This window comes from Rhamphochromis sp. 'chilingali', assembly GCF_963969265.1.
Source record: "Rhamphochromis sp. 'chilingali' genome assembly, chromosome: 17".
Lineage (NCBI taxonomy): Eukaryota > Metazoa > Chordata > Actinopteri > Cichliformes > Cichlidae > Rhamphochromis > Rhamphochromis sp. 'chilingali'.
In genome coordinates this window covers 7,997,333-8,013,757 of record NC_137944.1, presented here as the reverse complement: position 1 = coordinate 8,013,757, position 16,425 = coordinate 7,997,333, and the positions used below count along the sequence as shown (strand labels likewise).

Sequence of the window (16,425 nt, the reverse complement as noted above, 5' to 3'; positions counted from 1 at the left end):
CCAGACTGAGAAACAGCTTCATTCCAGAAGCTGTGAGACTGTGCATAAATGGACAAGAACTGTTATTGTAGCACCTTAACCACTACTTGACACTTACTGACACTGTCACTTTATCAATGCTGGTCATTATGCCCTTTGCTGCTAAAGTATTTATTTACAGCTATATTTATACCCACACTCCATACTGGTACTCAGGTTGTTACACTCTAGTTATAGTATTATTTATTGCATTGTCTTATTACTTGTCATTTCTGTTTGTTAAAAAAAACAAAAAACAAAACAAAACCAAAAAAACAACTATTTATTTATAACTTTAAGAAAAAAAATTCTGTTTCTTCATTATTTTTGTTTCCTTTCGCTCCGAACCGTGTGTACATAATTTCGTTCCACCTCATGTTAACATGTGATGCGAATGACGAATAAAGCTCCTTGAATCCTTAATCTACATAATTTTAGAAAGCAGGGAAACATGCCCAAATGCAAATTATTTCTTATTCTGTTTAAATTTAAGACCCAAAAATATTTAAACAACTTATAATTTAGTAGGAAAAATGGTTTAATCAGTGAGTGTTTGACAGGAGAGGAAGCTGTTTAAGAATCTAAAAGAAGAAAGACGAATGAATTCTTCGGTTTGTGTGTATAATAGTGGTATAAATCAATGTAATGCGTTTCAACTCGGCCGAATCAATAGGTGTAAGTAAGATGAAGTCTTATAGGATAAGATATTATAAGAACAAAACTGATCAGCAACATTTATTGCATTCACTGCACAAAACAGTTCAAGTTACTAAAGGTATCTGACGCTGCATCGCAATCAGTTTAAAATCAGCAGCCTCCTCTTTCTTTCCTTATGTGTTCACAAATGGCAGCCCTGTTTCTAGCATAAGGCCATCGGGTAATACCATGACAGAGAGACTGTAAATTGTTCTGCTTGTTATCCTCCAGCAGCTGAAATCCTGCCATGCAATCGGGGCTCAGATTGGTGACTGGGAGCTCCTTAGGCTGTGAGAAACATTGTTAGGAGACTTGTTGTCCACACACACACACACACACACACACACACACACACACACACACACACACACACACACACACACACACACACACACACACACACACACACACACACACACACACACACACACACACCACAAAGCCCTGCTGCAGCTGGAACCAGCTATGACTTTCCTCAAGGTAAAAATAATGCACCTTTGTCTATCACAAAGCTAAACAGGATTGTAACTGTGACGACGGAGTTATGGGACAGCGTTCTGTTGCAGTTTTAATTGCGGAAGCGGCAATCAAAGGTAACAAACAGATTACTGGGGGTTTTTTTAAGGTATGAACATAGTTCTAAATATACTTCCTGTCAGAGTAAACAAAGGACAAACAAAGAGGGCATGCTACGAATTATATCCTGTGTTTATGGACAAACAATGAAAATTTGATCTGCCCAAGACCACTTATCCCAGGCCCTGCATGAGGCTTCTGTTTCATACACGCACAATGTCAGCCTGCAGTAACTTGTGATCCACATCCAGGGCACAGGACAAACAAATAAGAGAGGAAGTAAGTGCATCAGCTGTCTCTGGAGGCAAAGGCTTCTGTGTCTGGGCCCTATTAGCTGCTTCGTCTCCCTCCAGATAACAGACATGAAAATCTCAGAGTCCGCCCAGCCTCCAGCCTCTACTTGATGGACTCCATTCTTTTCCTCCCGTGCTGCCACCAAAACACCCCCACTATTATTCACGCGGCTGCTTTTAAAACAAATAGCCTCAGACTCCTGAGGCGGACCGGCGCTTCCCCCGGCAAGCATGTGTACACCTAACCGCCAACATTTCAAGCTCCGAACGGCAGTCGGTGTGAGCCGGAGACAGAGTGTGTGTGAGAACAAAAAAAAAAAGACGAAGGAAAAAAGAGAAAAAAAGAGCGATGGCACAAAAGATGGATGAAGCCGAGGTGACATACATCCTGACACCTCTACAAAAGAAAACATCGACCACCCTACTCACAAAAGCCAGGAGACAGAATAATGCTGTTTTTGTTCTCTCTGACTGATTTCCTTTTTTGCCCCAGCTGCCGCCAATTCAATCCAATTTTTGACACCCTAAATGTGGCAACAATCATTCTTTCTTTGAAGTGGCACAGGCAGGCCTACATAAATGTAGTGCATTGTGCGCTGATAAAATACAGTGGAAGACCAAAGTGAAAGCCTTTGACCTTGTGTGGCTTGGAGAGTGTGATAGCTGCCTGGATGTAAGAAAATCAATATTCTACATTTAGCTGTTCAGGACCCTATGTTAAATGGAGCAGCATGCCACAAAGACTGTTTATTCCGCAGTGACACATTGAGGGAAATGCACCTTTCGCCTGATATTTTTAAAGGATGATTAAAGCATAGATAATATGTTTATCACAATGAGCCGGAATGAATTCCTCGGAGCAAACTGTGATTACGTCACTGAGGCTATGGAGAGAGGTTTATTTTAAGCTCTTAGATTCAAAGATTAGTTCCTCACTAACAACCAGGCCCAGACATATTAAATCTTCAACACCTACCTAATTGTATTTTTTAAGTTGAAGCGGGTGTTTTCTGAGAATATCGCAAAGGACGACTCAAAGGTCAGTGAAAACATTTCACACTTCACAAAAGGCTTCATTAGCAGCAAGCATTCTTCTGAGTTTCAAACAGGGCAGAACAGCATAAACGACTCCTAACAATATGCACACCATAATCCAGCTGCTCTCAACCCACAAGACTTCAAAATCTCATTGTTAGCTCATATCCTCGTTCCATACTTAAGGCCAAATGCCCAGAAAGTAGTGAACTCGCTGCCCTTGTGTAACGCAATCAAAACTTGCATTTAATCCTTCAAGAGATGTAAATACAACTCGTTGCATATTAACTGCTTTTTAATTCAGTGCACTCACTCAGGCTGTTAAGATAAATGTCATTTTCAAGTTTCTGCCCTGGCACGAACTCAAGCTGCATAAAAGACATGGTGTAGCATTCAGTTTGTTCGTGCAGCCATTTAAAAGGGGTGTTTGAGTTTTATGGTCATTTTGAAAAATGCTGTTGCATTGTGCTGTGTTAATGTTTCACCCTATTGCCAAATGCAGTTTTGTTCCTATTACTCACCCTGGATGGGTCACATTAGTTATGAATTGGATTTTTGGCACAGTTTGTTGAGTGGTGGGGAATGTTTCGTTTAGATTTTAGGGGTTTTTTGGCAAAAAAGATTTGCAACTGTTTTGCTTAAATATACAGGGTGGGCCATTTATATGGATACACCGTAATAACATGGGAATGGTTGGTGATATTAAAGTCCTGTTTGTGGCGCATTAGTATATGTGACGGGGCGAACTCCTCAAGATGGGTGGTGACCATGGTGGCCATTTAGAAGTCGCCCATCTTGGATACAACTTTTGTTTTTTCAATAGGAAGAGGGCCATGTGACACATCACACTTATTGGTAATGTCACAAGAAAAACAATGGTGTGCTTGGTTTCAACGTAACTTTATTCTGTCATGAGTTATTTACAAGTTTCTCTTTGTTCACAGTCATTGACATGTCGAAGAGGTTAACACCTGAGGTGTGGATCAAAAGTGTGTTGATATCTGGTGAACGCAGTAACCGGGTCTTTGCAGCAGATTTCAATGCAAGACACCCTACGAGACGACCCATCTCCCATGCTACAGTTAACAAACTGCTTGCTAACTTTCGTGAAACTGGTTCAGTGTTGGATTTGCCAAAATGTGGACGCAAGAAAACTCACTAATGAAGAAACATCAGTGGCTGTCCTAGCTTCATTCAGCAAGAGCCCACAGCGTAGCAAGAGCCGCATGTCACTGGAGAGTGGCATTAGTCGAACTTCCCTTCGGCGGATATTACCTACTCACAAATGGCACCCTTACAAACTCCAGCTACTGCAGCATCTCAACGAGGATGACCCAGATCGGCGCACAGAATTTGCAGAATGGGCAAAACAAAAATTGGAACAGGACCCTCAGTTCACGCAGCAGATTTTGTTCAGTGATGAGGCAAACTTTTATGTGAATGGTGAAGTTAACAAACAAAACCACCGCTATTGGTCTGACACTAACCCACATTGGATGGATCCCTCCAAGACTGTTGGAACAACAAAAGTGATGGTTTGCTGTGGTATATGGGGTACAACGATAGTGGGTCCATTCTTCATTAATGGAAACCTCAAGGCCACTGGATATTTGAAATTGCTACATGATGATGTGTTTCCCTCTTTCTGCACTGAAGCTGGTACGTTCCATGAGTTTTTCCAGCAAGATGGTGCACCACCACATTATGGGTGCCAGGTCCGAGCATTCCTAGATGAAGAGTTTCCTGGAAAGTGGATTGGTCGTCGTGGGCCAGTTGAATGGCCTCCAAGGTCTCCTGATCTGACCCCTTAGACTTTTATCTTTGGGGTCATCTGAAGGCAATTTTCTATGGTGTGAAGATACGAGATGTGCAGCACCTGAAACTACGGATACTGGATGCCTGTGCTGGCATTTCTCCTGCGGTGTTGCTATCAGTGTGTGAAGAGTGGGAGAAGAGGGTTGCAATGACAATCCAATACAATGGGCAGCACATTGAACACATTTTATAAGTGGTCAGAAACTTGTAAATAATTCATGAAAGAATAAAGTTACGTTGAAACCAAGCACACCATTGTTTTTCTTGTGACATTACCAATAAGTTTGATGTGTCACATGGCTCTCTTCCTACTGAAAAAACAAAAGTTGTATCCAAGATGGCCGACTTCTAAATGGCCACCATGGTCACCACCCATCTTGAGGAGTTTGCCCCCTCACATATACTAATGTGCCACAAACAGGACTTTAATATCACCAACCATTCCCATTTTATTACGGTGTATCCATATAAATGGCCCACCCTGTACATCCAGCAGAAAACAAGAGATTGTGGGTATTTAGAAAACTGTTTATGTCTAAAGTCCAATATTTACTGCCTTTGATTTCCACCATCTCCAACAGCAGCATTTGTTCCACTGTTAGCATAAATACATGAGTTCTAGCACTGTATTCTCAATTTTTACAAGCCAGTCATTGTGACAGCACCATCTGCCGGGTGACAGCAGTTTTCTCTGGAGCAAATGACAAACTGAGGCAACACAAAAAAGAACACTATGAAGTCCACAAAGGGAGGAGGTCATGGTGGACAGACAGGTTAACTGAAAATTAGACTGAAAAGAGGGGCTGCTCTGCTTTTATGTTTACATTTTTAACCCATGTTTCATGTTGCCAGTTTTGTGTTTATTATTATTATAACAATGATAACAAACATTAACGCCAAACTCGATTCTGCTCTAAACTTGGGGTCTCTTATTTAGGAGATGCTCCTGAACAGCGGTCCCCAACCTTTTTTGCGCCACGGACCGCTTTAATGTCAGACAATATTTTCACAGACCGGCCTTTAAGGTGTCACGGATAAATGCAACAAAAACAAAATGATACGACCAAGACAAAAACGGTGGTATTTTGTAAATATAATAATAAGCGCGAATTCACTGTGTAATTGTGTAACTTTATTAGCAGCATCCTCCTGAAATGTGCCAAAAACATTGAAAGTAACATCCTCCTCTCTGCCCCTTAATGCTCTCTGGTCGCTATGGTAACGCGTAAATATTTCTTTCAAAATAAGACACACAACTACAACACGGGAAAACCATAAATTTCACACCTGAGCCTCAACTCTTGCGACCCAGCACCAAACAACTCACGGACCTGTACCGGTCCGTGGCCCGGGGGTTGAGGACCACTGCTCCTGAGGACTGCTTCCAGCTTACAGGATAGTCATGGTGTATTGCACTGTGATAATATATTATCATACATCATCTCAATGAAGTACTTGGTGCCTCATGTATTAAAACAGTCGTATATAGCACATTTACCCATAAATCCGTGGAATAAATGTGTAATACTTGTGACTCTTTCGGTAAAAAGTCGAACTTACTTTTGTCCTTGATTACTGTAATTGTTGTCATACGATTCATATCCTTGGTCATCATAAGTTGTCCCGTAGCCGTCGTCGTATTCCTGTAGCAAAAAAGTAGACAAAATTTACCCAGCTAGATGAAGCTCAACACAGAAAAAAATCCAGAAAACATTTTGACATTAACAGGATGTTGATATGACAAGCTGTTCAACATCACACCTGCTGAAATGTGGAGCGATGAGGTTAAGAAAACATACAGTATGATTAATACATTCGTCTGTGTTGTGCTGTTTGTTTAACTTGCGGTTCGATACCTTTCTGATGCGGGTTAACGACATGCGAGTGTCGTTAAATCTTATCTCTTACTAAAGACAACTTTTTTTGCAATGCAATACATCAAAGCTTTCAGCACATATATAGGTCAAAAAGCTTCATCTGCTGCTGTTGGAAGTACATATGCAGGACTATTAGAGTAGCAACTGCAGCCCTGCCCTTGTCTCTGTGTCAACTAACTGACAGTGGGATGCAAAGACTTGCTGTGGCTATGTTTCATCACCACCTCAAAGGATGAGCCTTGAACATCTGTTTATACTCCAGCAATCTGCACCCCTCCCACCCCCGCACTCTACCCAGGCCCCCGCCAAGAGGAACATCAAAGCAAACCAGTGCCGCACCCGTCCTAATTTGGGATAAATGGGACTTGTGTTCCACAAAAGGCGTCGACCCCTAGCGACACATCTCTCATCCCCCACACACTTCTTGGCTAATTCCATCTGCCCCTTATTTGCAAGCTTGAAACGAATGTCTGTAAGATTCAGCACCAGAAGAAAATGCTCATCACATCCGTGTTATTATTAAAAACTTAATTCCTGATTAGAAACATGCATTTGCCAAATGACAGCATTTGAATTGACTCTTTTATGTTTAATCCTTCAGAAGCAAAGTGAAGGAACTACATGTGACATATAACAAAGGCAACTCAGATGTAGTAAGACTTCCCTGTCTCTGGGTAAAGTATGAGATAGGCAGTTGTTTTCTTAGTCTGTGGTGAATTACGTCAGCTGGATTTTAGGAATCTGCTGGATACGAGTATTTGGAAACTTCTTGGTCATCCAACTGGGTGACTTTTTCAGACTATAACTGGCAATTTTAATCTTCATATTGGCAACCCTCCTGACAGCAAACTAAAATAACTCATTGCTTTGTTTGATTTAGTACAGCAGCTAACCCATAACCCCCACATTCATGGTAATACACTAGAGCTACTGATCGCTAAGTGGCCTTAGTATTACTTTTATTAATGTTTATTAATTTTTGTGTTTTCTTCAGTGGGCTGATCACCCCAGGAAATAAAGCAAGACCTACAACTAAAACATATATTTAAATGAAAATGCTGGTATTTTATTAGTGACAGCCACAGCTAGCCTGTGGATGACCAGCCTGATCAGTTTAACTCTGAAACTCAGGATCTTTGACGATATTGCACCTGTCATAATTGAATTGGGCAAACAGGAAGATACTTCTGAATGTAAATAGAGGAAAAGCAAGCTTCAGTGTTTTCTTAAAACTACTTTCAACAGTTTAGCTGAGCTCTGAGCTTCTGAACCTGGTTGATGGTTCTCTCCGTTTATTTCTTATAAAGGAAGGCTACTGCAATGCTCTTTTTATTGCCCTCCCTAAACGACTATTAGACAGCTACAGTTAGTTCACAATGCTGCTGCTAGAATTGTAACAAAAATGACTCCAGTTGTCAGTTCACTGCATTGGCTTCCAGTAAGTATAATTGATTGTTTTAAAATCTTTAAATGGATTGGGGTGTAAATATGAAAACTGGGTCTGCAACATCTGGTTACCTAGTAGTTCCCAGATCTGGAACTAAACAGGCTGATAATGCATTTAGCCACTATGCTCCCCATAGGAACCGAGAAATGAAACCACCAGAGAGCTGTACTATAATTGCTATTATTATTGTTTTTATGGATATTATTATTATTATTGTTGTTTTTTTCCTTTTTAATTTTATGTTGTAAACCACTTTGAATGACTGTAGTATTTTAAAGGTACTATGTTACTGGTGTTCACGTGGAAAAATTGTGAATTCTTTTCTATTTGTCTCGAGGCAGCTTTAAGGGAATTAAAGTCCCTTCTGACATTTCTAATTCTACAGTTACAAACACTTTTGCAACATAAACAGTTCTTCACACTAATGCGAAGGCTAAATTTAGTCAATAACTGTACTTTCTACAATATGAACCCTCTTGAACCCACTTCAAAAGCAGAGGCTCTCAAAAGGCAGTGCAATTTTGTCAAAAGCTACGTAATTAAAACCACTTTTCAACAGGCAGAGGAAACTGAAGCTTTCCCTCTGCCTGAAACCTGAAAAACAGTGGCAATAAAAGGATCAGGCTGACAAACGCAAGGTTGGATAATACTGACATGAATATTTAACTGTTAACATTTTATTGGCAACCTAGGGTTAAGGTTTGGTTAATGTCCACCTCTTTTCACAGGAGTTTCACCTGCTCAGAGCACCGAAATGAAAAATTTATATTGTTTTTTGGAGAAAAAAATACTCATTTTTTTGTGTCCCGAGTCAAAAAAAAAAATCTCAATTTTTAAAACTAGTGTAAAGTGTAGAAGTAAATTTAAATCTAATTTGATATACAAAGAGGTGTTTACAAAGGTTATAAAGCTAGTTATGTAGCTATTTGGTGGTTACGTGTTTTGATATTTACATGTTTACATGTTTGAATGTTTAGACATGCATGTTCAAACCAGTAATAAGTATGTGTTATATCTACCTGGTTGTTTTCCCTGTTTTGATCTGAGTATAAGTGAAGTATTCATGAGGGCGGCACACAGGAAGTGTGGGTTGTTGTTGCCGTGTGCTAAAAGTAAAGAGGCTGCTAAAAAGTTATCCGTCTCCGTCTTGCTGTTCCTAATTATTCAGAGAGATTCCAAACCATCTAGTGAACCCTCACGTTACACTAGCATCTAGTGGTCATTAGAGGAACTGCAGGTTTTAGCACACGTACTGGTTTCATTTTTCAGCCATGATGCTTGCTGCTTCATGCCAAAATGCCATAAATTTAATGTTGAAATGATGTTTATTGTTAGAATACTAACCATTGAGCAATGGTGAAAATACTAATTGGTGACATTTTTAATATTGGAAATATTAAAAATGTTTTAAAAAATCTTATGAGAACAAATGACAGCAATTGATTTTTTCTAGAATTAAGACTAGTAGCACCTTTCCATTCTGAACACTACATAACTTTATAAGGCTCGGTGGTTTATTACATGGCATCAGTCAAGGTGAGGAAAGGAGCAGCTATCTTATATTAGGCTTCATTAAGTTGGTGATGCTTTTCTCCATAGCAACCTCCTTTTCCCAGCCATGAACTCAAGCATCAGGTTCCTAACATCATCTATGAATCTTTAATCACAGAATATTTAAATGTATTAAAAAGAAATGGAAAAGCCACAACTCAAGTGTTTGAAGCTGAAACGGCATCAACTAATAGACGACTGGAAAGATTGTGTGTGGCTATAAATGTCTTCCCATTTGAATTTAAAATAATGTTGCTGTTTTTGTCAGAACGACGTCTGCTTTTGTCTCATTACTCTGAGAACATCCCATTTCAATGTATTTAAAAGTTGACTCTGGTTTAAGGTCACTTTATCAGGTTGGAATAAACAAGGGTGGTCCTGAATATTGAATGACGAGAATCCTTAGAAGGAGTCAGCTGTCAAATAAGATAATTCACAGGAGATAATTTAGTTATTTGAGTTACACTTGAACCTAACACTTTTCTGCTAGACTGAGCGAACATACACAGTCGGTTTCCAAATATACCCAATGAGTTACACCATTTAATGCCGTGAAAAAAAATCTTAACTTTTCCGTGTCTCAAACTAAAACCAATTAGCTGGTGTATAAAGGAAAGCAAAGTTAATGAAATTAGCAAGGAATGTGTCTGTCCTACTTGGTTGCAGAGTTACATAAAATGATGTGGAAAAATACCACATCAGACATCTGGTTGTGTTTAAAGCTCGATAGTTAATGACACAGAGCGACATCATGAAGTACCTGTACTGAAAAGGTATGGCTAATTAAAAATAATGAGCTGTGTGGGCTGGAGAAAGTCTACCAGCCTAAGTCACTGATACTCCATATGGACAAAAGTACTGGGCCACCTACAAATATCATCTACATGAAGATGTATGATACATTTTGCAGCACCAACAGTTTCCACTCTTCCCAAAAGGCTTTCTGCAAAGTTTTGGGGTGTGACTGCAGGAAATCTCCTAAAGAGCGTTTGTGATTACAGACGTGGATGTTGAACGAGACGGCCTGGCTTGCAATCTCCATTCTAGTTCATCCCAAAGGTGTTCGATGGGGTTGAGGTCAGGGCACGGTGCAGGCTAGTCAAGTCCTTCCACATCCAAAGTCATCCAACATTGTCTTTATATGGACCTTTAATTCGTACACTGTAGCACATTTATGCTGGAACAGGAAAGGGCCTTCTCCAAAATGTTCGTGCAGAGTTGGGAGTACAAAAATTGTACAAGATATTGTAGTAAGCTGAAGCATTAATTACCCCCTTTACTGGAACTAGGCGGGGTTCAACAACCCCACAGCATTATCCCCCCTCCACCAAACAGACCTGGCACAATGGCGTCATGCAGGTAACGATCTCAGACTGCCAGATAATGAATTTGTTCTAGAGTCCAGTGGTAGTGTGCATCAAATCACGCCATCCTATTTTGTGATGTAAGGCTTGGCATGAAGCTGCTCGCCATTGGAAACCCATGCAATGGCACATCTATAGTACAAGCTCCAGTTCACTGCTGAGACCCACCAGCGGTCATGTAACCAGGGAGATGACTCTCCTACTCCTCTACAATACGCAGTTTTATTTGTTTTTAAATTGCATTGTTGAATTCAATTTCCTTCAGTATGAGGAATAATAATTAAATGTGAAGATCTTAATAGAAAAATTATTCTGTTCCTGTGCTATCAAGGCTGCAGGGGGGTTCTGTAATCGAGAGTTAAAGAGTAGTTTTCCTCCTCATCAGCAGCCAGTAGCCTCCATACTCTGCTGATGCTGCATTGTCATTCAGAAAATTTACTACAATAAAACAAATAGACTTCACCTCACAAATGCACTTTGTGGGTTCTATTAGACTAGCATTAGACTGCAAGGAAATGGTATTAATATAAAAAAAAAAAGAAACAAAAGAAAGCACTACTTTTTTTTTTTTAGCTCCTCACGTCAAACTCTGTGTACTATATTTGTGCAATATTCCTACAGGGATAACTTTATCCCTTTTTATGTGTGTTCTGTATTGATTTCATATCATGTGGCAGCAATAGCAGCAATACATATCAATTTTCTTATAGAAAATAAGTATAACATTAAAAGACAAGATGAAATTTATTTGTGCCAGGCTTTTATTAAAAGCAGGTTACAATTTCATTCACCTGTTACCAGAAAAAGACACATCCATGTTACAGATTAGCCTTTTTTTTAAGAAGAATAAATAAAAACATAGTGAATAAAAATAATAAAATAGGCGGTGGTTAGAACATGTTATTTTAATTTGAATGGTTCTCTCGTATGAATAACTGTAATAAGTAACGTCTTAGTTCTTCGTGTTTCACATGGTTGGGAATCGTTTCTTCATAATAGGAAGGGTTTACCTTACAATCCAGAGTTAGCGAGATATGGTAGTAAAATTAGGGCTTTATTAATAAAACTGAACTGAATTCATTTAGAAACCCTGTGTGTTATTGTGAAAAACAATTCTAGTTTTCAGGGTTACAATATTTTGATAAAAATCCACGGTGACTGACATTTGTGCTGTTACGCCTACTAGTAAGATGGCAATACCCTGTGGCAAAACACAACCTGCTTTAAAAAAAATCAAACAAACACAAGCAGAACTGCCAAAAACTGTTTCTCTAATGAGGTTGACTCTATTTTTTTCTAATTCTCTATTTCTAACACGTCAGATTTTCTTGTTTTCATGCAGATTACGTCCCGGATCAAAATGCGATACAATCGTCGTCGTCTTTTTTTTTTTTTTTTCTTTTTTTTTAAAAATCGTTGTCATTTGGAAATGAGATCGCACATAAGTATGAATTGAGATCGCGATTTTCTAACGATTAATTGTGCAGCCCTATACAGCGCTATATAAGAATCTCCAAAAATTAGTCAATCCGCATACGATCCCATGTTAAAATCTCCAACTCAACACTATTACAAACCATAACTACAAATGTAGTACAGCTTGATGTGTCTTGATGACTGAAGCTGTAGTTAGTCTATTACTGTAATTAGTCTATTACTTACCTCTAATTAGCAGGTAATGCAACCACAGGGCTAATGAGACTGCTGACAATCTTGCTAGCGTTAGCTGATGACTTAGCTTCCTCTGCTATAAACAAAGTTCCGTGATCCAGTGTGGGAGCACCAAATTTAAAGCAGAGCTTTGAAAATGTATATTGTTCTATACAGTCCATGATGCACAAAGCCCTCTTTAACCATAGCAGATGCAGACCAAGCACAGCGGTTGCAGCGCTGGTAGAAACTTTAATTAGGCTTCAGCACAAGCCCTTACTGCTAAGTCCTCATCTCGTCTCACTGGTGACTCTATCTAGGTGCTGTCCACTCACATTGGACAACGCTGACTGGTATTAAGGGCCACATTAAACTTTAACAATGGCATGTTATTGCCATTTATTAGAGCAGCTACTCTATAATTGAGTTACAAGAAGGCTGAGAGGCGAAACATGCCTGGTTTATAAATCACAGTGGCACATTTAAAATGATTCTTTTCACCGGCGTCTGTCACACAAAAAGCTTTTTAAAAATGGAGCACAGACTGTGATGATGGTTTCAGTGAAGTGATTATAATATCTGATGTGTCTGTACTGATATACCATTTACTCGAAATACCTTCCAGAGCACAATAGTGCGACAATACTGCAAAAGTGCCGTGTTTCCAGCGCTAAACAGGATTAGTGTGACAGTGAGAGGTTGAAGGGGGCCGGGGGTGGGGTGCAGAGACAGATAGGAGGGAGAGAGAACAGCTCCTAAGTGAGTCTTTCATTTGAATGCTAGTGGATGGCTGAGAGGCGTGTTGTCAAAAGATAAGGACTGGCCTCTGAGGCCACTGAAGACTAACAGAGGGTCTGGCACTGCATGTTACAACAGGCGTATCACGGCCGCGGCACTGTGCTCTACAATACCACTGTAACAGATAGGATGCCACTGACACTCCGGCGCTGGATTTATTCCAAGCAGTCTGTACTAAATCCAAATGAGTTCAGCGACGTGCAGCCCTCGCTTTACGAACTTTTCCCAGAAAGTGCACGCACGCCGTGGCCTGTGCTAAAGAGAAGGAAAAAACGCAACAAAAGGTGTCAGAAAAGCAAACAACAAAGTGAGAAAATTAAGCAAATGAAAAGAAGAAGGAAAGCTTTGTTGTTCCCAAGATTACTAAATTACGACACCATCTGTTCAAAGAAAAATGTCTTGCCTCCATACAGCTGTGCCACACACTGGTCTTAACTTTTTAACGATGAAGGCAAAACAACACCCCGTGATATTGCCGCGCCGAAAACAAATAAGCCAGTATTTGCAATCCTCGGTCATCTGTCTTGGTCAAAAATTTCACAAAGTAGCTTTGTGTCATTTATTCAGCTTCTTCCTGCCAGCATATTTCAGAAAGCTGAACAGGCTGGAATTTGCTGGAGCTTTTCTGCTGCAGGGGTAGAAATACTACTCACGCTATCAGATTGAGGGTGCCAAAAAGTTGGCCTCATGCATCAAGTTGAAGTATCACTACCCCGTGTTACGCCTGACAAATGTTTTTCCTTCCGTTATTTTAACACCTTTGGTTTTGATCTTGGCTTAGTTTTAAATGAATTCTGTTCACACCTGCCAAGTATTATCAAGGGAATTCATGCCATCAATAAATTAGCCCTGAAGAAAAACATCTGCACACTGCAAATCACTCACCGCTTTCACTTCTGATGTAGCTCGACTATACGTGCTTATGCAGAACAGAGTCATGACAGGTCGTGGCAAGACTGTATTGATACAAGGACACGAAATATCAATATTTTAATTTGTTTAAAAAATTTAAATAGTCTGGATTTTGAAAAATACTACAAACAAGAGAGCTCATCTCATGCACCTTGCTCCTGAGAAAATCGAACAATTGGCTCAGCTGAAAAACACGCTTAGCTTGACAGAGCTCAGTCACAGGAGTAAAAGCAGGACAGTAGCCTCCCTGCATCTATAAAAAAATTAGAGGATGCCTAGAATGCATAAAAGTCTTTCACATTCTGCAACTGACTACAGCGACTACACGGTTGCCCACATTTTGAGGCTGTGGCACACTCGAGAGCGCTTTTGATCTTAAGGCCCAGGTCACCTGATCGGTCGTAACTTTTCTGCAAACAGTCGCCATCCGACATTTTTCCATCCGACCATGTCAAAGGTTTCAAAATACTTGCTGTCTAATTAATAAATGCAAACAGTTTGCCAACATGTTGCCAACAGTCTGAATGAGTTTATGTCACTGAACACAACTCGGGGGGACTCGTCTCAACTGGCTGCCAGCTGGTTGTATTCTGGTTATATATAGAACAGATCACAGATGCAATAGTTAAATGTGATTTTCTACTTTAAATTTAGGCTGCTTGGGAACTTCCCCTAATGTACTGAACATTTCTTCTCCTCTCCCATTCCGATTTGAATCTGGGAAATTTTGCCTCAGACAGTCGGAAATATTATAATTCAGATCAATACATTTACATATTTTTGTATCTAGAAAAAGGAAGCTGACACTTTCCAGACTTTATCAAAGGTGTGAGCGTCACAGCAGATGCTTTTGTGTCAAAGTAGCTGAAGATAAAACACAGAAAAACATGAAGGTGATTTTCCTGGCCTGGGGTTTTACAAAAATATTCTGCAGTAGATCACAAACGAAAGAAAACCATTAATCAACTTATGAACATTACCTCTGAAGTTACAGCGGTTTTATTAGAGACACGACTAAGCGTTTTGCATTTTGTACAATTTTAAAAAGTTTAAATTTGTTCAGAAGCCTGTTGAACGGCAGAAATTAGGTTTTCTTTTCGGAAGTAAGTAAAAGGAAAAAAAAACATTGTCCGACAGCGCTGTAAATAACTGTAGTCTTATGCGTAACAAGCAAGCGAATAATGCAGAAAACAGATTTCGGGGATAGACGGGAAACTGTTCTTGAAGTACAGAGAGAGAGAGAGAGAGAGCTGTGCATGAAGTGTGATTTTATTGGTGGAAGCAAAACAGCAAAAGTCAGAGGGAGTCCATGACGATGTTTATGTGAAGCGTAGTTTGGATCTTCTTTTGCTGCTCGTTCGGTCAATATTGTTTGGAGAGAGATAAAAACAACACCTTCAGTATCAGCGCAAAAAGGGCGTAAACACAAAGCGCGGACCCGCCGAAACATCAGAATCAGCAAGCTGTCGGCTTTCAGCCCCGACCGTGTCCGTGCCGTCGGGTGAGAAAGGCGACATCTCACTGATTCTGATCTGCGGGTCTGCGCTTTGTGTTTACGTCTTTGTGCAGAAGCCGTGTACTGCTGTCATTTACTGTTTTAAATGTTTGGTGGTTGTCAAAATTTTGTGACGTTTCTGAAATTTTGGGCAAAATACATTTATATAAAAAAATCGATTCAGGATTTTAATGAATCAATATCACGTTATCCAAGCCAGAATCGATTTTAATCGATGAATCGATTATTAAAACCCACCCCTATTTCCAAGTGCTTACTTATAGGTTTGGTTAGATTGTCCAATTCTGACAGTTTTGTCTGTAACAATGCAGGGCCTTTACCTTACAATATAAAGTGCGTCGAGGTGACTGATGTTTTGAATTGGTGCTTTATAAAAAATGTGACATTAATTGAAGAGAGAAAGATATTCTGCTTCATGCATGATAAAACCGTGCTGCTGGAGGTGCTGAATGAAAATCTGAGAATTCGTCAGTCTCCAGGCAATAAGAAAATCACATTTTGTGGCAATATGTTGTCTTGAGGCATTTTTATCAGGCTAAAAAGAGAAAGAAAAGGAGGCAATAATTTGCTCCACAAAAACAAATTAGAGGCTCCACATACAAAAATAAAATAGTAGAGGATAACTGAAATTTCTAATTTGTGGTAGAAATTACAGATGACTCTCATTTGTTTGGAGCTAACAAAGAATAATTCAATTTTCTCTGCAATTAGTACAAATCACAGGTTTGGTCCCGTGTGGGGAGGATTCAATCCTATCTTCATGACTGGTCTTGCCTGCCACACCAGTTGGTTGCAGCTTCTTTGTTACTGTATCTAAAATATTTCCCTAACCATCACATTCGATGGTTAAAACTGCTACAAGGACAGTGAATTAGAC

At 39.7% G+C, this 16,425-nt stretch overlaps 1 protein-coding gene across 2 annotated transcripts in view; it reads right to left on the bottom strand.

The window, feature by feature from the left end:
• khdrbs3 (KH domain containing, RNA binding, signal transduction associated 3) overlaps positions 1-16,425 on the bottom strand; it is a 160,803-nt gene that overhangs the window by 22,621 nt on the left and 121,757 nt on the right. For both annotated transcript variants that reach the window (XM_080862699.1, XM_080862700.1), the window contains one exon: positions 5,994-6,076. In XM_080862699.1, the coding sequence (XP_080718825.1) occupies positions 5,994-6,076 (83 nt within the window). The remainder of the gene's footprint in view (positions 1-5,993; positions 6,077-16,425) is intronic.